The sequence below is a fragment of the Pristis pectinata genome, chromosome 33, assembly GCF_009764475.1.
Source record: "Pristis pectinata isolate sPriPec2 chromosome 33, sPriPec2.1.pri, whole genome shotgun sequence".
Lineage (NCBI taxonomy): Eukaryota > Metazoa > Chordata > Chondrichthyes > Rhinopristiformes > Pristidae > Pristis > Pristis pectinata.
In genome coordinates this window covers 9,146,540-9,169,206 of record NC_067437.1, presented here as the reverse complement: position 1 = coordinate 9,169,206, position 22,667 = coordinate 9,146,540, and the positions used below count along the sequence as shown (strand labels likewise).

Here is a 22,667-nt window from a genome sequence, read left to right as displayed (position 1 = left end):
GACCTGCTGAATTCCTTCAGCAGATTGTTGCTCAGTGAACCAGAAGTCTTTTTATAACAATCCAGTAGTTTCATCGTTACTGTTACTGAGGATAAGTTTATTCTATCTCTATTTAATTATTTGAATTTGAACTCCGAAGTTCCATAAAAGAATTTGTGTCTTGTGTCTCTGGATTGATAGTCCAGAAGTCTGGCTGCTGGTCTAGTAAGGCAACCACTATACCAGCTGCTAATCAGTGTAAACAAGCTCCCACCAACAGCAATTAATATACTTTTTGGTGATGTTGAAGGGCAAGTAGCAGGACACTGGGGAAAAAAAACCTGCTGTTCTTTGAGATCGTGGCCATGGGATATTCTACACCTGAAAGCAGTGCGGGGCTTCAGTGGAACAAAAGACATGACCTACCAGCCTAAATTTTTGGGTTTGAGCCTCTGCCCTGTACCAGTAACCCAAGAATTAGAAGCAAGGCAGCCACTTCCAGAAAGGCATTGGTGGGAAGAAAATGTGTATGTGAAACTTTAACATAAACATAATGACTAATGCAATGCACGCTCCTTAGAATTTATTGCTTTAAAACGACCTTGATGCAGTCCGCTGATTCATCATATGACTGTGCATAGCACATGACTGTAAAGAGCTAAGAGATGACCTCAGATGATTGACAGCAGGCACGGCCCAATCAGCGATCCGGAATTGAATTTAGTAGCCATCGTGTAGCAGACGTAGTTCGCGTCCCTGCAGAGACGGTGGGTGAAGGAGGGAGTCGTTGGATCAAAGTGCAGCAACTATGAATTGGGTCCAGGTGCTGTTACTTTGCAAGTTGTGGCTGACTGCTGATGCTATTATTAGGTGAGCCAGAGCGGTTATTTATTCTGCTGCGTGTGTTGTAGGTTTAGGTACTGTAAGGTGTTGTAAGCAACTTTGAGGCATTCTTGCCGTGGGGTGGTGGTTTGTGCTTTGTGTTGGGGTTTGGGGTGAAGGAATCATTCGTGTTTGCACGCTTCCAGTAAAATTTTAATTCCTAGCATGTTGATCATCAATCACTGGGCGGGGTTAAAGCCCTCGAACACTATGGTGGGGCCCCACTTGCAAACTCCGTCTTCTAACATTCTAGAAGACATCAGACTCGCTGAAGTGCATGATACAGGAGAGCTTTTGGCCCACTGTGGCCTTTGAAATGAAATCTCCTGCTTTCAGTCGAAACCTATTCAGTTGCTAATCCAAATGCATTATAAATGTACTGAGGGTTTCTGTCTCCTGTGCCTCTTTTGGCCAATGAATTCCAAGCCTTGGTTGCACTTAGGGTGTTTTTTTTTGGATCCTTTGCCCCCTTTTCTCCTAATTTTTAACTTGTGGCTCTTAGTTTTTCCTTCCGCAGAGGTTAACAATCCTTAAGTGGAGAAACAAAGGACTGCAGATGCTGGAATCTAGATGAAAAATGCTGGAGGAACTCCACAGGCCAGGCAGCATCTGTGGAGAAAAGCAGGCGGTCAATGTTTTGGTTCAGGGCCCTTCTAAGAATGGTCCTGATCTGAAATGTTGACTGTTGTTTTTCTTCATGGATCCTGCTGAGTTCCTCCAGCTTCTTTTGTCACTATAAATGTACCACATCCTCCCTGCTATTTAATTGTTAATGAAAAAAACAAGATGTTGGAGGAACTCAGTGTGTCAGGCAGCATCTATGGTGGGAGATGGCCAGTCAATGTTTTGGGTTGAGACCTTTCATCTGGTCCAGATGAAGGCTCTAGACCAGAAATGTCTCAACTGGCCATTTTCTCCACAGATGCTGCAGACTGAGTCCCTACAGCAGTTTGTTTTCTGCTCCAGATTCCAGCATTTGCAGTCTCTTGTCTCAATTTTATAAAACATTGGTTTGGCTGTAGCTGGCGTACTGTGTAGTTCTAGTCACCACATCGTAGGAAGGACTTGATTGCACTGGAGAATGTGCCGAGGAAATTGACTAGGATGTTACCTGGATTGGAATGTTTATCTTATGAGGGGAGCCTGGATAGGCTGGGTTTGTTTTCCTTGGCCTGGAAGAGACTGGGGTGGAGGGGGATACCTGAGAGATGTACAAAGTCATGAGGAACATTGATAGGGTGGGTCTGAGAAGGAATCTTTTCACCCGGAGCATGGTTGGGATCTGGAACACACTGCTAGAAGGAGCTAGGTAGTCTCTCAACATTTAACTATCTAAATGAGTATTTGAATCACCAAGGCATAGAAGGCTTGTGGACCTAGCAGTGTTAAATGAGCATTCTATATAGATTGATACTTGATGATCAGTATGGATGTGGTGGGTTGAAGGACCTGTTTATGTTGTATGAATCAACTCCATTCCTAATGTTGAGTGATACAAGTTATTTATTAGTCACATGTACATCTAAACATACAGTGAAATGTGTCTTTTTGTGTTATTGAGAATGTGCTGGGGGCAGCCTGCAAGTGTCATCACACTTCCGGTGCCAACATAGCATACCCACAACTTCCTAACCCATATGTCTTTGGAACATGGGAGGAAACTGGAGCACCCCAAGGAAACCCACGCAGTCACTGGGAGAACATACAAACTCCTTACAGACAGTGGCAGGAATTGAACCTGGGTCACAGGTGCTGTAATAAGTGTTACACTAACGGCTACACTACTATGTAGCCCGATTTCCTTGATGCGAGAGATTAACTAAGTTCTCATCTAAGTTCCCCTTGCACACAGAAATGGGAAGCTTGTGGTTTAAGTTATTGTAAACCAAGATGCTAGTGAAGGATTCAACCACTTTAAGCTAACTGAATTTGGATCAGCTTTAGATGGTCACCAACTACATTGCCAAGTTTTACTTACTTTACTTACTCCAGACCCAACAATGTGGTTGAATCATAGCTGCCGTCTCTTTTAGGGGCAATTAGGGATTGACCATAAATGTGACATTGCCAACAATATCCACGTCTGTTAAATTTAGAAAAATCCAGTGACAGCGCATGTACATCATGCTAGCTGAGGAATTTCAATGCATTTAATTTGCCATAAACAGCAGCTGTTGCCGTTACTGATCTTGAGGTTTTTCTACAGAAATTCAGTCACTATCTTGATCAATTTTGGGGGGGGGGGGGCAGTTTACTACTTTTATCCATATGTGACTCCAGACCTACAACAGTCCCTCCTAGTTGCTCTGAAATTGTTCAGCGAAGTACTGGGTTCAAGGGAAATTGAGAATGGGACATTATTTCCCCAATGCTTTCAACAATGGGCTCCCAGTATTGAATTAGATAATCTGGGTTCTGTGGGGGTAGTGGTGATATAGGATCAAGAATTCAGATATTTATAGTATAGAAAGAAGCCTTTTAGTTCATTGTATCCATCCTAGCCAAGGAAAAACTATGAAATTAAACCATTGCTATACAGTATGGCACAGCACATGGTCATTCAGGTACTTAATGAGGCTAGTTTCCTTCAGCATTTCATGGTATTGAGTTTCAGACTGCAATGCTGTGGGTGAACAAGTTTTGTTTTCTAATCAATTGGTTATTAATCTTAATCCCAGGTCCTCTAGTTGTAATTTCTCTGCTAAAGGAAATGCCTTCCCTTGACCTCCCCCTAATAACTGTACATGTTGATTAAATCCTTCTGTGCTAAAGAAAACCACATTGGTCTCTCCTCTTATGGAAACTTTTGTCAGCTCTAGCAGTGTTCTTGTGAACCACTCCTACAACCGTCCCTGGTGTTAACATATCCTTCCTGTGGTGTGACCAGAGCCCTGCACACTCGTTGTGGCCTGACTGTTTTGTACGATCCTGGCATGAGATTCCTGTTCTGAGACCATGGCTCAACTGATAAGGTTAAGACACAAGTCCTATCTTGGGAATATGTGGGCATACAGTTAAGCTCCCTGTATGCTTGAATATTATAACTTTAATTCTGCGTTGCCTTATTTACCCTCTCCAAATGCATCTCATTATTTTCTGAAGTGCAGTTCATCTACTGCTTCTGTGCCCACTTGATTAGTCTGGAGAATATCAATAGACATATAAATATAAACATGACTGGGTGGGAATTATAAGATGGGAACTAAGGAGATATTGTGGGAGGGGAGAAGGGCAGGATTTCACCTCTAATAATAGATGCCCAGAAATTGGTTGGAGTCTACTTGGGGGGTAGGGAGGTATGGGGGCTGGTTTTGTATGTGTAGAATAATCAATTACCCAGGTGTGAATTGTTGACTGTAATTTGGTTGGCGTTTATATAAAGGATAACCAGTAGTAGTTTACAGTCTGAGAACTAATTGAAATGCGGTTGATGTATAGACCTGGGGCTAAGCTGGAGTCTGGAACCAGTAAGGAGTGCACTTTGGTGTCACAGTCTTCAGCAGACCTAGAGTTGTGATTGGTTACCACAACTAGTGTGTGTGTGTCAGTTGGTAGAGCTGTTATCTCTTGGCTGCAGTGACCTGGGTTTGATCCTGACCTCTGCAGAGTTTGCACGTTCTCCCTATGGCCATGGGGATTTCCTTTGGGTGCTTCAGTTTCCCTTGTCACAATGGCCATTCAATTGGCTGCTGTAAATTGCTCCTAACATGTAGGTGGATGGTAGGAGCAGGATTGCTCTGAGAGCTGGTGTAGGTCAGCTCAGTCCATGTTGTAAGGAAATTACATGGGTTGGAGGGATTAGATCCTGGAGTCAATTGCTACTCTGGAACGCTATTTCCTTGTTCAGCTGCCCCTTAAATGCATCGATACTGTTTGCCTCAACCATTCTCTGTGGGAGTGAGTTCCACATTCCTGGTGCTTTTTTTATGCATTTTAAAATTTCCTCTGAATTCCTTTTTTAGTGAATACTTTAAGGTAATGACTAGTTATGCTCTTTCCCACAAGTGGATGACAGAATGGTGCGGACAGTAGAGCTGTCGCCTCCTCGGGTCCCACAACCTGGGTTTGATCCCGACTTTGGGAACTGTGTGGAGTTTGCACGTTCTGCCTGGGACCATGTGGGTTTCCTCTGGGTGCCCCAGTTTTCTCCAACCCAAAGATAGGTGGGCTGCTAGGTTAATTGACTGCTGTAAATTGCCCCTAGTGTAGGTGAGTGGTAGAATCTGAAGGGAGATGATGGGATTGTGGGGAGAATAAATAAGGGGATGAGTGGAGTAGTTTGTGGTTGAGGCAGAATCAATTGGCCTGATTCTCTGTCATTTCCTCTGTACCCAATCTATTCAAACCTGTCATGACCCCTTGGCTGCCTGCCTTGAGGGAAAATGAGAAGCAGTGTTGTGGAGTGCACCGCCAAGGGGGGAGAAGTGGTGGAGACAAACTCGACAAAGGGAATTGGATAGATCTTGTAAAATGGGAAAATCTTGGGGCTATGAGTAAAGAACAGGGAAATGTGAAGCTGTGCTCTGTTGTTCTATGGAAGATTTTTAATAAAAGTTGTGCACTCAGTGGGAGGGGGAGTCCCCTGAGAATGTTTTATCTTTTAGCAAATTCCTGGGGGCAGCCCTCTTCCATGTCATTGCTCTATAAATTCCAATGAGGTGTCTGTCTGGAGTTGGTTTATTATTGCCACATGTACTGAGGTACAATGGGGAAAAACTTGTCTTGCATATCGTTCGTACAGATCGATTCATTACACGGTGCACCGAGGTAATAACAAGGAAAACGATAACAATGCAGAACAAAGTGTAACAGCTACAGAGTGCAGGTAGACAATAAGGTGCAAGGTCATAACAAGGTAGATTGTGAAGTCAAGAGTCCATCTTATCTTACTAGTGGACCGTTCAATAGTCTTAACAATGGGATAGAAGCTGTCCTTGAGCCTGGCGGTACGTGCTTTCAGGCTTCTGTATCTTCTGCCTGATGGGAGAAGAGAGAATGTGTGGGGTGGATGAGGTCTTTGATTATGCTGGCTGCTTTACTGAGGCAGCAAGATGTTTAGACAGAGTCCATGGAGGGGAGGCTGGTTTCTGTGATATGCTGAGCTGTGTCCACAACTCTGTACAGAGTTATGGGCACAGCTTGGGGACAGGATTAAACCTGGCCCAACACAGCCACTCCAAGCTTGCAGAATTGTGGTGAGTTTTGAAACGGGACCTGACCATCCCGATTTGGAGCAGGCAGCCATCTGACCCAGCGTCAAGGGCCTGAATGCATCCAACTCTTGAAAGCTTGACAACCCTCAACTGGAAGTGAGGTACTTTCTTCCTCTTCTGTCTTGGAATCTTCCTAGCATTTCCTGCCCCTTTAGGCTGCAGCATCCACTTCATCCTTAGAGCCTGCCTCTCAGTGGGTGACCTGGAGCAAGACCCCCTCCACCACCCCATCTTAAGACCTTGCACTTTATCGTCTACCTGCACTTCCCCTGTAACACTTATTCTGCATTCTTTTATTGTTTTACCTTGTACTACCTCAATGCACTGGGTAACGAATTGATCTGTACAAACAGTATGCAAAACAAGTTTTCCACTGTACCTTAGTACATGTGACAATAATAAACCTATTCCAACTCCCATTTACCCCTTCTTCCCCCAACCACTCATGTGGAATTCATTGCCGCAGATGGCTGCGGAGGCCAAGTTATTGGGTATATTTAAAGCAGAGGTTGATAGGTTCTTGATTAGTAAGGGTGTCAAAACTTACGGGGAGGAGAATGGGGTTGAGAGGGAAAAATAAATCAGCTGTGATTGAATGGTGGAACAGGCTTGATGGGCTGAATGGCCTAATTCTGTTCCTGTGTTTTATGGTCTCATTCAGGCTTCATAAAACAACATTATAGGAGAATAAACAACTTATCTTTTTAAGTAAAGCTTGAGTGAAATAAAAGAACATTCAGTGACACTTTGATTTACAAAGATCCAACCCAAGCCTGGGGAACTTTCTTCCCAGTAAAGTTGACCCATGTAATCAGGTCGCATTAGATATGGGTCAGGTAGCTGTACTGTATCTGCAACCCTTCAAGATCTCTTGCTGCTTCTAATCTAACCTCTTGATGTCCCTGATTTCTAATCACATGTACAATGGTGGCTTTGCCTTCAGCTGCTGAGACCTCTGGAACCCTCTCCTTAAACCTAACTGCCTTCCTTTACTCCAATATTGCTAACCTGTTGTTGAGTAATACCACATGTAAATGGGTCCTTTGGCCCAATTTGTCCATGCCAACCAAGTTGTCTACCTGAGCTAGTCCCACTTGCCTGTGTTTGGCCCATATCCTTCTAAACCTTTCCTATATATGTATCTGTGTAAATGTCTTTTAAACATTGTAATTTCCCCTACAGCTTCCTGTGGCAGCTTGTTCCATGTACCCATCATTGTGTGTGGGGGGGGGGGGGAGGGGGGAATTAAGTTGCCCCAATGGTCCCCCTTTAAATCTTTCCCCTCTTTAAATGTATGCTCTAGTTTGAGACTCCCCTACCCTGGAAAAAAGGCTGTGACCATTCATCTTGTCTGTGCCCCTCATGATTTGATACACCTCTAAGGTCACCCCACAGCCTCCTATGCTCCAGAGAAAAATATCCCAGCCTCTTCTACAATTCAAGCCCTCCAATTCTGGCAACATCCTTGTAAATCTTTTCTGCAGCTTAATGACCTCCTTCCTATAGCTGGGTGACTAGAACTGCACACAGTATTTCAAATGTGGTCTCACCAATGATTTATACAGTTGTAACACAAGTCCTGATATCTCATGCTTGTGTTCAACTTCTTTTCAAGCTCTTGAAACCCTGCTCTGTAAAAGGCATTGTGTAATTGTTAGTCTGGAGAAGACTGGTCATCTGACAGGCCTTCAGAACTTTTGAAAGGATGTAGAATTAGAGGATCCTAGATGCTTATGGCACACAGACTGTTCAACCCCTTGTTCCCATGCTAGTCAGAAATTGACTTGTGATGTCCCCAGATGGGTACAAAGACCTGAACTAGGGACCACCTTTAAAAGACGGTCGTAAATAGGGATTGGGGGGGGAGAAAGTCTTGTCTCCTCAGTTAGAGTGTGGAACTTGCCTCAGAATGGCTAAGGGGAGCGGGAGAGATAGATGTGAGGAAGCTGGATAAATCAGCGGTGAGAGGGGTCATGTTGAGCATGCACTGACGCAGCTGTTGGACTGAATGGTCTGTTCTGTGATGCAAGTACTCTTTCAGGAAGTGCAGTCCTAAAATGAGTTAGGGTGTCTTGGAGGGTAATTGAAATGCACCTTTGTGGCTGTAGAATCCTGCTCACCTTCATTTGGGATAGAAGGCAGTGGTGGTGAATGTTTGCTTTTTGGAACTGAGGAGGGAAACGGCAGTAGCTGATGCAGGGACTGTTATTCTCGATGCATGTTAGTGACTTGGACAAAGGAGATTTGAAAATGAAGCAAAGCTGGAAGTGTAGTAATTGAGAATGGAAACAAGGGTAGGCCATTCAGCGCTTTGAGAATGTCCTGACATGCAATCCAATCACGGTTGTTTTTAAATCTCAATATAGAATTCCCACTGTACCTGCACAACCCTCTACGCCTTTTGGTGCCTAGAAATCTATCCAGCTCCTCTCCATATGTTTTAACAATTTGGACTCCATGGCCAATAATTAATAGTAGATAGTTCCATGTTCTGAGTGGAGTTTCTCCTTGTCTCGGTCCTGAATGACTTGCCCATCTCCTGAGAGAGTGATCTCCTGTTTGAGGTTCCACCTGGTCACTGTCCAGTGATACAGGGCAGAGGTGAACTTGAGGGTTAAGTTATATTGTCCTAATGATAAACTGGCAAATTGTCACTTCTGATTCTCAGGCAACATCTCTGATTTCGTTGGGCAAGAGACCCCAGTTGGGGAGGGGTAAACAATATTTATAGGAGGAAAGTACTTAACATTTTTCACTGTTTGACAGAATTCCACTGACAAAATTCAAGTCAGTGCGCCAATCCCTGACTGACGTTGCAGGTTCCATTGACGGTCTTGTTACTGCTGGACAGCATGGGAATGAGAAGTACACAGTGTTCCCGGGAAAGAAAGGCGAGACTCCGGAGATCCTCACAAACTACCTGGATGTGAGTACAGGTGGCAGCTGAGCAAACCTTGGCTTGTCCACTGCATTCCTAGCTCGTAGCTTGCACTCACTTTCACACACTCCCTCTAAGCTAATGTTGGTTTGTGCTGTCGGCCTGCTGTGTCTCTCTCCTCCATCTTCCCTTTGCTTGCTCTTGTTTCCAGCAATACAAAGCTGGAGGAACTCAATGGGTTGGGCTGTATCTAGGGAGGGAAATGGACGGTCAATGTTTTTGGTCAAGACCTTTCATCAGGACTGGAAAGAAAGAGGGGAGATGGCCAGTATAAAAAGGGGGAAGGAATGGAGCAAAAGCTGGCAGGGGGTAGGTGGATTCAGGTGAGGGGGTTGATGGGCAGGTGTGGGGAGAGTGGGAATGGTGTCAGAAGCTGGGAGGTGATAGGTGGAAGTGACAAAGAACTGAAGAAGATGGAATCTGATAGGAGAGGACAGTGGACCATGGAATAAAGGGAAGTAGGGAAACCAGTGGGAGGAATGTGTGGGTGATTTAGGGGGGGTGGGTGGTGGGAGTGATTGGGGGGTGGGGAATGGTGGTCTGCCTTTTTTCATATCACTGGTGGGGTTGTTCTGGGCAATTTAACTCTCCCAGGGTGCTCACGAGCACACCTTTCTTTCAGGCCCAGTATTACGGCCAGATTGGCATTGGCACACCACCACAGCTGTTCACGGTGGTCTTCGACACTGGATCGTCCAACCTGTGGGTCCCATCATCCCACTGCTCCTTCTTGGACATTGCATGTTGTGAGTAACACAAACAGGGTTGTGTGTTATTTGTATAATTAAAAAAAAAAATCCTTTGGGGTGGGAATCACTGACAGTTGGTGCTAATTGCCCAGTTCCTAGTTGCCCTGAAGATAAGATATCTTAGTCACGTGTACATCAAATCACACAATGAAATGCATCTTTAGTGTTCTGCAGGCAGCCTACAAGTGTTGCCATGCTTCTGGTGCCAACATAGCATGCCCACAACTTCCTAACCCGTACGTCTTTGGAACGTGGGAGAAAAGTAGAGCACCCGGAGGAAACCCACACAGACACTGGGAGAACATACAAACTCCTTACAGACAGTGGCCGGAATTGAACCCGGGTCTCTAGCATTGTAATAGCGTTAAGCTAACCGCTGCACTATCGTGATGGTGGAGGGGGTTGTGATTGAATCATTGTTGCCCTGTGCGGACAATGGAGAGGAAGCTGTTATTGTACACTGCTATCCTGTTCTGGGAGTGTTTAATAGGGCAGTGTAGGGGGTACCGACATTAAATTTGCCCAGGACAAATTTATTTTAAAGGACAGTTGTGATTTGAACCTGGTGTTGAAGGGATGAAGATTTCAAGTTAGCTCTTTTCAACTGAACCCTTTCTGTTCAGGGATTCATCATAAGTACAAATCGGATGCATCTAGCACGTATGTGAAGAATGGAACAAAGTTTTCTATTCGCTATGGAAGTGGGAGCCTCTCTGGTTTCCTCAGCCAGGACGTTTTAACTGTAAGTAAAACTGTCTCTGTTCCAGCTTAGTGTGGCCACATACCTTCTGTATAATTCCTGCCATGATGGCTGCTTCTGAGTCCCATATTGCTAGGTGTGGCTAATGTTTTATTTCCTCATCTCAGAATACCAGTCATCTGTTATGCACTTAAATATGCATCCTGTTGTGAAACAAAATCTTTCCATCCTTAAACTGGAGTTGTCAGTTACTTCTGGTCTCACTAAGAAGTGAGCAGTGGCCTCTTGAACAGACTCGTCCTGGCCTGTGTTCTACCTGCTGACTGGATTCTGTCTTCAACCTTGAATAAATGGATAACTGAGGCAGAAAATCCCAAAAGTCCACCAACCCAAGTCAGAAACATCTCATCTCAGTTGTGACTGGTTGACCTTTAATGTGAGACTATCCTCCCCTCTCTATCCTGAGGAAATACTTACCAGAACTTGCCCTTCTCCGAATCCTGGGTTGCTTGGGCATATTGCCAAACACCTGAGGATGTGGGTCCATCCCTGTCAATTGCTCCATGGGACAGCCCCCTCATCTGGCAGTGTCTACTGAACATGTCCTCCACCAATTACAATCATATTATTTTTGTTTTGTTCCCTTTGTGTTAATTGGCTTTGAGTGTGGTCTTGGTGCCTTTGGACTCTATACTATTTGCATTCCTGTTTGTTTGGAGAGAGTATTTGCCTTCCACAGATTGACCTCAACACTGGTGTAGCTGGTGAGATTGCTTGTGCCCTGGGAGTGTTTGATGGGCAGTGTAATGAGAGCTTCACCCTGTATCTAGCCTGTTATTTTTAATATAACCAATTTGCAATCGGTTTTGAAAGTGGGGTGCAGGGGAAATAAATGCTGGAAATCCGAAATTAAAAACAACACTAGGGGGAAAAACAAACTCGGGTCAGGCAGCAGCTGTGGAAAGAGAAGCAGTTAATGTTTTGGGTCTGAAACCCTTCAGAACTGAGTAAGTTTCTTGAAGGTCATAGACCTGAAACGTTTAGTTTTTTCTTTCCACAGATGCTGCCTGACCCGAGTTCTCCCTGAATTTCCTGCAGTGGGCATTATCCATATTCACAGTTGTACAGCTTAGAAACAGGCCTTTGGCCCACCACGTCTGTGCTGACCATCATGCCCTTCTGTACTAATCCCAATTGCCTGCATTCATTCCATATCCCTCTATGCCCTGCTCATTCAATACCTGTCCAAGTACCTCTTAAATATTGTTCCTGTCTCCACCACGGCCTCTGCCAGCTCTTTCTAGATACCAACTACCCTTCCATTGGAGGGGTGTGGAGTTTACCCCTTGGGTCCCTTTTTTTTCTAAAACCTCCTCTCACCTTAAACCTATGCCTTTCTAGTTTTAGATATCCCTACTAGATTCAGTTGATTAAAGTCAAGAATCTATTTACTCTTCCATCTGTGTGCTCATTACCTGTTGTAGCTAGGCCCAAGCAGGAAGAGCTTAGAATTGGTAATCGTGTTGGATTTGTAGTGAAGCCTTTGTAGGATGTGTAACCTACAGCACCATTCTGGACCAGCTTACTTTGTTAATATTGGCCTTATGTAAGTGCATGGTGAGGAGTGGTGTGGACTCTCCTGAACAACTGATAGGGATGGATCCATGTGTTTGGGTGGTAGAACATGGATCATAGAACAGTACAACTTGGGAAATGGCCCTTTGGCCCACTGTGTTTCTGTCTTTCATGATGCCAATTTAAATCTCGTATCTGTCTGTGCTAAGTCTGTATTCCTCCAATCCTTGTTCATCTGTCTAAATGTTGCTTTGTAACTGCTTCCATCACTTCCCCAGTCACCTGTTTCCTTTTCAAAAAAGAAGTGCCACATATCTCCTTTAAACTTCCCCCTTTCACCTTAAAGCTATGCCCTCTAGTATTTCTCATTTCCACCCTGGGGGAAATGGGCTCTACCTAACCTATCTATGCTTCATAACTTTATACTTCTGACAGAATATACCTCTGCCTCCAATGCTGTAGGGAAAATAATCCAAGTTTGTCCAACCTCTCTGTAGCTCATGCTCTCTAATCCAGGTAACATCCTCGTGAACCCCTTCTGTACCCTCTCCAATGCCTCCACATCTTTCCTGTAATGTGATGACCAGAACTGCACGCAATAATGTGACATTGCAGACCAATCCACTCTTAGAAGACATCACAGGATAGGTATTGGAAAGCCATTTTGTCAGGATAGTCTGGCATTTGGGCTCAGCTAAGATGAGAACTGAGAGGATGAGGGTGTGCAGCTCCCTGGTTTCTTGGCCCTGACTCTGCATGGGCAGCCTCAAGGCACTGGGGTGTGGACAGGGCAGTTGGCCAAAAATAGATCTCATCCCATCTTGAGCACGGCAAGATACAAAGTGTAACATGGTAATGACCAGGTTGTCGTGTGTGTGTGTATATAAGTGATGCTGATTGAAGGATGGAGAGACCACCTCTGTTTCTCCAACAACAGCCCTGGAAGATCTCTCATCAGTCTGAGTGAGCAGACTAGGTCTTGCACCAGGAGCTCTGTCAGTGACCACAGATCCAGCTGAACATGACCCCCATATTACATCTTGGCATGCCCCAGACTGGCTTGTTGTTTTTGCCATGTTGAAATGTGCTAGCTACCCAGTCCAGCAAGCGTTTCTCCCAGCCTGCGGTGGTAGGTCAAGTCACTGTGCCTGTGTTGTTGGAATCTCTAGAACAGCATTTGCAGTGATAGTCAATTTTGCTTGGGGTTTAATTTGAGTCCCCCAGGTAGCCCTTCCCAGTATGGCATTCCCCTCTGGAGCAGCCCAGATTTTGGTGTTCACCTTGCTGTTCCTGCCCTTGGAGTGTGTGATAGGACAGTGTACAAACTGCCCCTATCCTGGGAGTGTTTGAAGCTGTTACTGTTAGTTTGTTGAAATGGGCATGTTACACTCCTAATTGCTTACTGCAAGCACAAGGTATGTGTGGTAACTGTGGGTGAAAATTCCCTGACTCAATGCCATTTGTAGCGGATGAATCAGTTGTGGTGGGAAGCTTGCTGTATCCTGACTTGAGTGTTCTATTCTTGGCATTACCTTGCCCAGGGAGAGTGAGTGACTACAGCTTTGTGGCAACTGATCCAATGCCTCTTGCTGGAAAATGTTCCTACATCAAGTGGGAGCGTGTACTGCTTTATTTCTTTTACCCCCCTTCGTGAACTCTAGCTGCAGAGGAGGAGGATGAGTAAACTGGGAAGGCACTGGCTTAGAGGGGTGGGACTGCATCTCTGGAACTGTGGCTTTGTGCCATGGGGGAGAGGAAGTCAGTCGGGCCTACCACTAGGGTACCTGAATGACTGTCTGAGAAGGTTGTTGCCTTGGTTTTCTGCCTTCCCGACAAAAAGAAGTGCTGGTGGTCACCTAACTTGGCATAGTTGTGGAGGTATGAATTGCAGTAATGGGTTGCAATTGTACAGCATCTTTCAGTGGAGCTGGATCTTCAAGGGAGTGAATACCAAACAAAATTTGACCCCAGGTCACAAGGTTAAGTGACCAAAAAGCTTGGTCAGAGGGAGGTTTTAAGTGTCCTTTAAGATGAGATGTCTTAGTCACATGTACATTGAAACACACAGTGAAATGCATCTTTTTGCGCAGAGTGTTCTGAGGGCACCCACAAGTGTCGTCACACTTCTAGCACCAACATAGTATGCCCACAACTTCCTAACCCATGTGTCTTTGGAATGTGGGAGGAATTGGGAACACCTGGAGGAAACCCACACGGAGAACATACAAACTGCTTACAGACAGTGGCTGGAATTGAACCTGGGTCCCTGGCACTGTAATAGTGTTATGCTAACTGCTACACTACCATGCCAGTTTGAAGGAATTCTGGAGCTTGGGGCCTTGGCAGCTAATAACATGGCCACTGATGCAGTGAATAATCTGGGGGCAGTTGGGCCATAATTGGAGGGGAGCTGTCTTGGAGGGAAGGTTGCACAGATAGGGAGGGAGTGACCATGGAGAAGTTTTGAAAGCTGGAATGGAAATTTTAAAATTGAGGTGTTGGGAAGAGCAGAACAAAAGTTACTGGTAGGAGCTGAATTGCCCTGTCTGGCCAGTGTGAAGCTTTGATCTTGGTTCACTTTGATTTCTAGATTGGTGACATGAAAACCCCAAAGCAGATCTTCGCTGAGGCAGTTAAACAGCCTGGGTTGACTTTCATTGCCGCAAAATTCGATGGGATCCTCGGCATGGCCTACCCAACAATTTCTGTTGATGGTGTCCTGCCTGTGTTTGATAACATGATGAAACAGAAACTATTGGAAAAAGATATCTTCTCCTTTTACCTGAACAGGTGGGCTTTGTCTGTATTTTCTTCTCTCCAACTTCTGCTCTGTATCTTATTCTTGTGTTAATTCTTTTTGCCATTTTTCTAATGTTCCTGCTGCTTTCTGTTTCTTGGTTTCAGGAATACAAGCACTCAGCCTGGAGGTGAACTGCTGCTGGGAGGCATTGACCCCAAGTACTACACTGGAGACTTGCACTATGTGAATGTCACACGCCAGGCCTATTGGCAAATAAAAATGGATCAGTAAGTCTGAGCCAGCTTCAGGCTCTTCCCAGTCTCCCCTCTTGTGTTTTCTTTTTTGAGTTCTTGCCTCCTGAGTACAGATCCACAGACATAGTTGATATCTCCCACTGCTTCTCCTGAATTCTTGTTCATTCATTGCAGAAGCCAGCAGTTTGGTCACGGGAGCTTCTTGCTGGGTTCAGTACCTATCTCCCCTGAGCTTTGCAGGTACTTTCACCTGTGACCTCTAATGGATTTGTCACTAATGGAGTGGAGACTTGACCTTGGCACGTCTTAAGGATCTGGGATACTTGTTCCAGAAGCCAGTGTTTCCATGGTGTTCAGAGCCAAGGTTGTATAGTAAAACTCCATAAATTCAGCACACTAGGCACTCTTGTGGAACTGCATGGGCAAATTTTCCAGACTATTGGATGTTGTTCCAATTAATACTCCCAATGCATTTTTAAATATTACACAGTAATGTATGATAAATTTTCTAGTAAGTTACGAGGGAGCATGGGAAACGGGGGCCCCAACGAGATGGATGCCAAGCTATCATGATTTCAGAATAATGGAATGGTGGATTATTGGAGATTTACTCCTTTGAGAATTTTTCAGGGAATTTCTCTGATCCTGTTCCTTGTTTTACTATCTCTTATCTCACCCACAATTCATGCAGGGTATCTGTAGGAAGTCAGCTGACCCTGTGCAAGGGAGGTTGCCAGGCTATAGTGGATACAGGAACATCGCTCATTGTTGGGCCTGTGCAAGAGATTGAAGCCCTTCAGAAGGTCATTGGTGCGCTGCCCATCATTCGGGGAGAGGTACATGGAGCCTTTCTATATTTACTTGGACAACAAGTGGTAACGATGTGTTCATGTAGCAACTTTTTCATAGTGAATTGTAATTCACAGGAGCATTACTGAACAAAATCTGTTTTCTGTGGTGCAGGTCAGTTGGGAGGATGAACTCCAGGTTTGAATCAGCAAGGCTTTTGAGGTTTCATTGCAGCCTCTGCTCATCTGCTGAAACCTTTTGTCTATTTCTTTATCCTGGCCTCACCCACTGTATCAACAGATTAGAAATTGTCCAAAACTGTACTCCCATTTTCCACTGCTCACTGTTCCACCCACTTTGGGCTTGAACATAGAACAATACAACACAGGAACAGGCCCTTTGGCCCACATTGTGCTGAACTAATTAAACCAGTAATTTAAATGCCTAACTAATCCCTTTTGCCTACACAATGTCCATATCCCTCTTCTTTGCAAATTCATGTGCCTATCTAAGCCTCTTATACAGTGATGGGGGTCTGGAATGTGCTGCCAGGGGTTGGGGTGGAGGCAATTATGACAGATGTTTATTTTAAAAACCAACTTGCCCCCTTGCCTTAAATGCACTTGCTTCAGCAACACTTTAATTTCTATTTTCCCCACTCATTTTAATTGTCCAATCCTATTATTGTCTCTCCTTGCCCACAAAATGTATTTAACTCTCTCTTGCACAAGAACATTCTGCTCTGCCAACTCTGGCCTCTTGCTCACCTCCAAGTTGCTTCACTTGTGGCCATGCTTTCAGCTAGCTGGGCTGAAGCTCCAGAACACCTCCCTAAACATTTCTTTGTAAAACATTCCTCTTAAGAACTAACTTTGATCCAGTTCTTAATCCTGCTGTAATATCTCCTTGTGTGGCTCAGTTATGTTTATAAATACTCCTGGTGGTTAAACCTAGAGTTATTTCACCTTTTTAAGGTGAATATATATAACTGTGCCTTTCACAATCTTCAAATGCCATTATAGTAGTCTCAAATGGGGCACAGGAAACTCAATTGGTTTTAATGATGGAGGTCAAGGCCAGAAAATGCATTGTTGGGGATGGGCTGGAAAAAGTACAGCATTTTGTCTGAATTTTAGCAGCCTGAAGTTCTGTCCCACATCCTGACATGCTAATGGTGTAGTTTCTTGACGGAGGGTTAATGTCCTTCATTATTCTAATCAATATTCATTCAATTAACGCCAGAAGAGTTATCTGATTGCCTACTACTTTGCTGCTTTTGGAAGCTTGTATGTAGATTGGGTGCTGAGTTTGTATGTTAAAACAGAGACCACACTTGTAAAACGCATTGGGATGTCCTGAGGTTGCAACAAGAAACACAAGATGTTCTTTGCTGTGTAAAAGTTGACATTGATGTTTCGTTTCCCTTATACTGACAGTATATGATCGACTGTGCAAAGATTCCAACTCTTCCCATTATCACCTTTACGCTGGGAGGCAAGAAGTTCTCACTGACTGGGGAGGACTACGTGATGCAGGTGAAACAGCTGGCCATTTAATTACCTGCAGCCGGGTGACTTAGTTTCTGCTCTGTTTTTTTTCCTGTGCTGATTAAGATGAGCACTAAATAGCTTTGGGAATAGGACGCGTTCCATTTCTGGCAGCTCTTCCCACCTCGCCTTATTAAAGGACAAGGTGCCTCAGCCCCAGCAAGTTGCTACTTGATGCAGAGATTCTGTTGGTATTTCTGTATAGCAAAATTCTCTGAACAAACAACTGTTTCATTTTGAATTGGTTTATTATTGTCACATGTACTGAGGTACAGTGGGAAAAACAGTGGGATAATTTCATCACAGTACCTGGAGGTAGTACAAGGGAAAAGCAATAACAATGCAGAATAAAGTGTTACATTTACAGAGAGAGTGCAGATAGACCATTTATTTTCTGTTGTCTCCAGGGCACTAGTAGAACTGTTTCCAGCATTTACTATTTTTGATGTTGGATTTGCAGCATCTGCAGTATTGTGCTTTTGAACCTTGATTGCACCTCCTGGCTGTGGTGCACACAACAGTAATTGCCCTGGATTGTGAGTGGCTCAGGCAGTGGAGCTGTTGCCCCAACACTCCAGTGAACTGGGTTCAGTCCTGGTCTCTGGTGTTCTGTCTGGGGTTTGCATGTCCTCCCTGTGCCTTGTGTGGTTTTCCCTCAGATGCTCTAGGTTCCTCCCACGTCCCAAAGATGAGGATTGCCAGGTTAATTGGCCACTAAATTGCTCCTAGGGTATAGATAAATGGTAGAATCTGGGGGGAGTTGATGAGAGTGTGGGGAGAATCAAATGGGATTGGCGTAGGATTAGCATAAATGAGTGGTTGACAGCACAGACCCATTGGGCCAAAAGGCCTGTTTCCATGGTGAGTGATTCTGTGCTTGAGCCTTGGTGTGAAACCACATCCTAACTTGGGTGGAGTGCTACCCACTGAGACCCTCAACCCAGTTACAAGGGACAACTCATTCCTCACTGAAGCCTGCCAGCCAGTGGAGAATGACCTTGCACCCCATTTCTCTGGGAAGAATTTGAACCTAGGTCTAAAGTTGAAGAGCATGACTGCTACTTGGTGACCCTCTGCCTCCCACCCAACCCTTAGAGTACCTCTTGTATCAAGCATTTAAAATCTTAAATGACATTATTGGTGTAAGAGGCAGACTTTGTCCTTTGGACACTTGGGTTTTGCTGCCAGACCAGGTTATTCTTGACTGAAATCAATGAATGAGAAACTGCAAAGACTTAAAATCTATTACCCCAGTTCTCTGGGAACCGTCTGCAGTACTAAGTAATAAGGACCACTCTAATCCCCTCTTATGTAAACAGGTTATTTTGACCCAGCTGCTGATGTTTCTACTCAGACCATTTTCCTATGCTCAGATGCCAGTCCTGGAACCCCCCCCTTATTCTTTTCACCCTCATTCGGCTCTCTTCTTCCCCCTGCCCCCAAAAATCCTCCATTATTTAACCCAATTGCTCCCTGTGGGAGAAAGTTCTACATCCTTGCACTCTTCTGGGTAAAAAGTTCTGTGGCTCTCCCATGTGGTTTTTTTGGGAACTACTATATTTATGCCACAATAGGTCCAGTGGAAACATCTTTGTGTCTATTTTGACTTTAAAACCCTAATCTCTGCAAGTGTTTTGTGGGTGATGTAGGTAGGTTGGGTTCTGCCTGCCCTGTGAGCTGCAGTTGGATTCTTAACATCCACAATCTGTCTTTCAAACCTCTTACTGTAGGCATAAACAAATGGTTAGTTTCTAATCTTTAGCTTTTCTTTTTTCTGTTCCCCAGATCACTAAGTTTGGAAGGACTATATGCCTCAGTGGATTCCTGGCCATGGACATCCCACCTCCTATTGGGCCGCTCTGGATCTTGGGCGATGTCTTCATTGGCCGCTATTACAGCGTCTTTGACCGTGCCAGCAACCGTGTGGGCTTTGCTGCAGCAGTGTAAAGCATTCTCTGAATCTGAGGCAATATCCTGTTTTCCTTTGTCTGATTTCAGGCTGTCTGTAGCTTGGCTGCTACTAGTGCCCTACTCTCCCAACACCACACCTCCATGACCCTTGCCCCTCTGAATGAACTTCAATAGGTCTGGTGACATTGGCCACTGATCCCTTGGTCAGCACTGATTATCTAAATCCAATATATCAAAGAGCTGAAACTCCGGGCAGCCAAGTTATTTTTGGGCAAACTTTTGGGTAAACTTGCTGCTCTTGTACAAAGCACCCCTGCCACCTCCCAACACTTCTGACCCCACTTTTGTTAGAGGTGAGAACCATTCTCCTTGAACCATTAATGTCTGATGATGATGCATTTGGCTTCCTCTCTACCTTCCCCATTCTGTCCCAGTCACTGCTAGTTACCTAGTGCCTGATGATGCTGCATGGTGAACCTACCCAGCCATTTGCCCTGGTTTGGTCAGACAGATCTGAGTCCCTGGAATACGTTGTCTACCAAGCTTGCATTTAGCTGTGGTTGTTGCAGATACTTGTCTCAGTGCCCATGCTGTGCCTGTTTTAATCTTTCTTGGATACAATGGTTTTGGGGATAAGGCACTAAGCAGTTGGAGGTTATTGATTGCATCTCCATCAGGAATTTGGTTGGGGGGTGGGGAGCATGGGGGGGAAGGTGTCTTTAATTTCTGTGACAACAAAATCTAAATTAAAAGTAATGGTTTAGCCTTGTTTAGTAATGCTTTCTGTATATACCTGTATGTAGAGTTTACTGCAGACTGCTCAATGTTGTGGGTTTCAAAACAAGGGCTGAAATGATGTGCGGGTGCGTCCTTGGCATGGTATGGGAATAAATAAATATTTCCTCCTGAGGATGGAAACAGAATTCATTTTGTCTCTGTAAATTCCCTTTTAACAATCCAGGACCTACAATATTCTGCACAGTCCTCTACTCCTGGGAGAGTGGCCATGTCCCCATCCTGCACACCAGTTACTTTCTCCCTGTCCTTGCCAGCTGTTTGTTCATTTGGGCTTGAAGTTTTAATGGAACTGCATCTAACATCAAGTACCTTGTGTTTGATGTTTTTGGATAAGTACTAAAATTAAGCCTATTTAACCTGTGGAATAAATAATCATTACAGTATTTCACTTGCACCATTAGAGGCTAGTTTAACAAAAAAAAATCACAGTTGGAAGTCTGCAACATGGGCAGGCCATTCAGCCCAACAAGTCGATGCTAGTGTTTAAGCTCTACATTGGCCATCTTCCACCCATGTTCATCTTGTCCTTGTCCCATTCTTGTCCTTGTCCAACTTTTCAAATCCACCTCCATGATTTTTCCCATCCATTCCCAGTGGAGTGAATTCCACAATCTCACCACTCTAGAAAGGTTTCTCTTAAATTCCCACTGAATTTGAGTGGTTTTCTTTTTATTGTAATAGTTCCTAGTTCTATCCTTTTTTCCCCTCTCCTCTCACATATAAAAAATCTTTGCCTATAATCTTTTAACCCTCTTTGATTTGACTGTAACATCCATGGAGAAAACCTGTGACATAGTTCTCACTTAAACAACTAGGGTTTTGATTGTATTTAAAATTAAAAGAATAAAATGAAGTTTGTTCTTGTGCTAAGAGTTACTGGGATTCAGAGTGATTTTTGTTTCTTCGTAGAATATCTTGTAAGAATTGAGTGGTTTTCTGTAAGTCAGTGCATGTACTAAAGTTTCACCATGTTCAAATCTATGCTGCAAGAGGTGATCTGGCTCATTGGATTCACCCTGGTAATCTCATCAGTACCATTTTGCCTGCAACTCATTTCCCTCATGTACATCAACCCTTGATTTTTGGATTCACCTACACTAAAGGGTAATTTACAGCATCCACTTTAACCTAGTGGCACATCCTTGTAGGAAACTGGAGCTCTTAGTTTTCCTCCATTCCAAAACCAGGTGATAGGTTCTACCCAAGTGCATATCTAAACCTCATGGAATTGTGGCAACTTCCATTCCTGTAGGGTGTTATGTGTTGGGCAATGCCATGAAGTAATTATGATGTGTGAAATATGGCACAGCAAAATCTACCAAACAAATTATGACCAAGAAATGATGATGCTGGCTGAAGAATAAATACCAGCCTAATCACGGTATTTCTCCTGCCCTTCAAGGTGGGGAAGGGAAGGAAAGCTAGGGCTTAATTCTAATCGTCACCAAAATGACAGCACCTCTGACAATGCTGCCCTCCATCAGTGGTGCACTTGACTGTTGACCTTGATTGTGCTCAATTCTCTGGATTGGGACTTGAACTGATGACTTTCTAATCAAAGAGTTTGACCCACTGAGCCATAGGTACTGTATGAGTTTAGCTTGCACAGTGATGTCAGACCAGAACAGGACAACACAGCAAGAACTGACAGCGCTGGAGCAATGTCTGAATGCAGCTGGTTCATCTCCCCCCATTCCTGCCACCTCCTGACAGATGCTGACAGATCCTGATTCCCTGTTGTCAGATCTGATTGCTCTTGAGCTGTGGCAAATCAAGAGTTTAAATTTATTCAGAGCTCTGACATAAACCATCCTGGAGACCTGAAATTTGTTGTTCCCAGTAGGTTTGGTCACAGTGGAGATGACAGCATGGAGAAGAAACCAATTATTCCACAATGCCCTTCATGTAACCTTAGATGCAGGTCAATAAGGGCTGGAGCAAAGCACGAACTGCTGGTGGAACTCAAGGGTCAGGCAGCATCTACAGTCCAGATGAAGGGTCTTTACCTTGAAGTGTCGACTGTCCAATTCTCTCTATAGATACTGCCTGACCTGCTGAGTTCCTCCAGCAGTTTGTTTTCCTTTGCTCCAGATTCCAGCATCTGCAGTTCTCTCCCTCTCCAGTTCAAGGCTTGATTTTAATTAACTCTTTAAAGCAGTTGCTGGAACTTGTAGAAAAACTATTTCCTTTGGCGTGAGAGTCCAGAATGAAGGAACAGAGCCTTAAAATTCAAGCTGGGTTATCTGGGAATGATGATGGGAATCTTTCTCCTCCAAGGGTGGTGGGAATCTGAATCAACCTCTGCAAAAATGCTATTGTGGTGGGTTGGGTCAATGGGAAACTTCACAGGTGAAATTGAGAGATTAAGATTTCAAGTGAACTGCAATATTTTGCTTTTGATAGGTATTTGTTGAATAATTGAGTCAAAGCAGGTTGATGGGGTTGAGATATAGATTGGCCATCAGGTGATGGAACAGGTTTGAGGGGCTGAATGGCCTTTTACTGCTTCTATTAAACTGGTATATCAATGAACTATCTACAGCTGGAAATGTATCTCTACTTCTTTGCAGCATGCAACCCAATACAGCAAGT

At 44.3% G+C, this 22,667-nt stretch overlaps 1 protein-coding gene across 1 annotated transcript; it reads left to right on the top strand.

Moving 5' to 3' along the window:
- Window positions 1–601: 601 nt before the first annotated feature.
- Window positions 602–20,951, top strand: LOC127585466 (cathepsin D-like). The gene is made up of 9 exons (XM_052042934.1): window positions 602–849; window positions 8,841–9,000; window positions 9,635–9,758; window positions 10,385–10,503; window positions 14,627–14,826; window positions 14,941–15,063; window positions 15,722–15,866; window positions 17,256–17,354; window positions 19,152–20,951. Exons 1-9 carry the CDS (start codon window positions 788–790, stop codon window positions 19,311–19,313), a joined length of 1,194 nt encoding a protein of 397 aa, XP_051898894.1. The 5' UTR covers window positions 602–787; the 3' UTR covers window positions 19,314–20,951.
- Window positions 20,952–22,667: the final 1,716 nt, after the last annotated feature.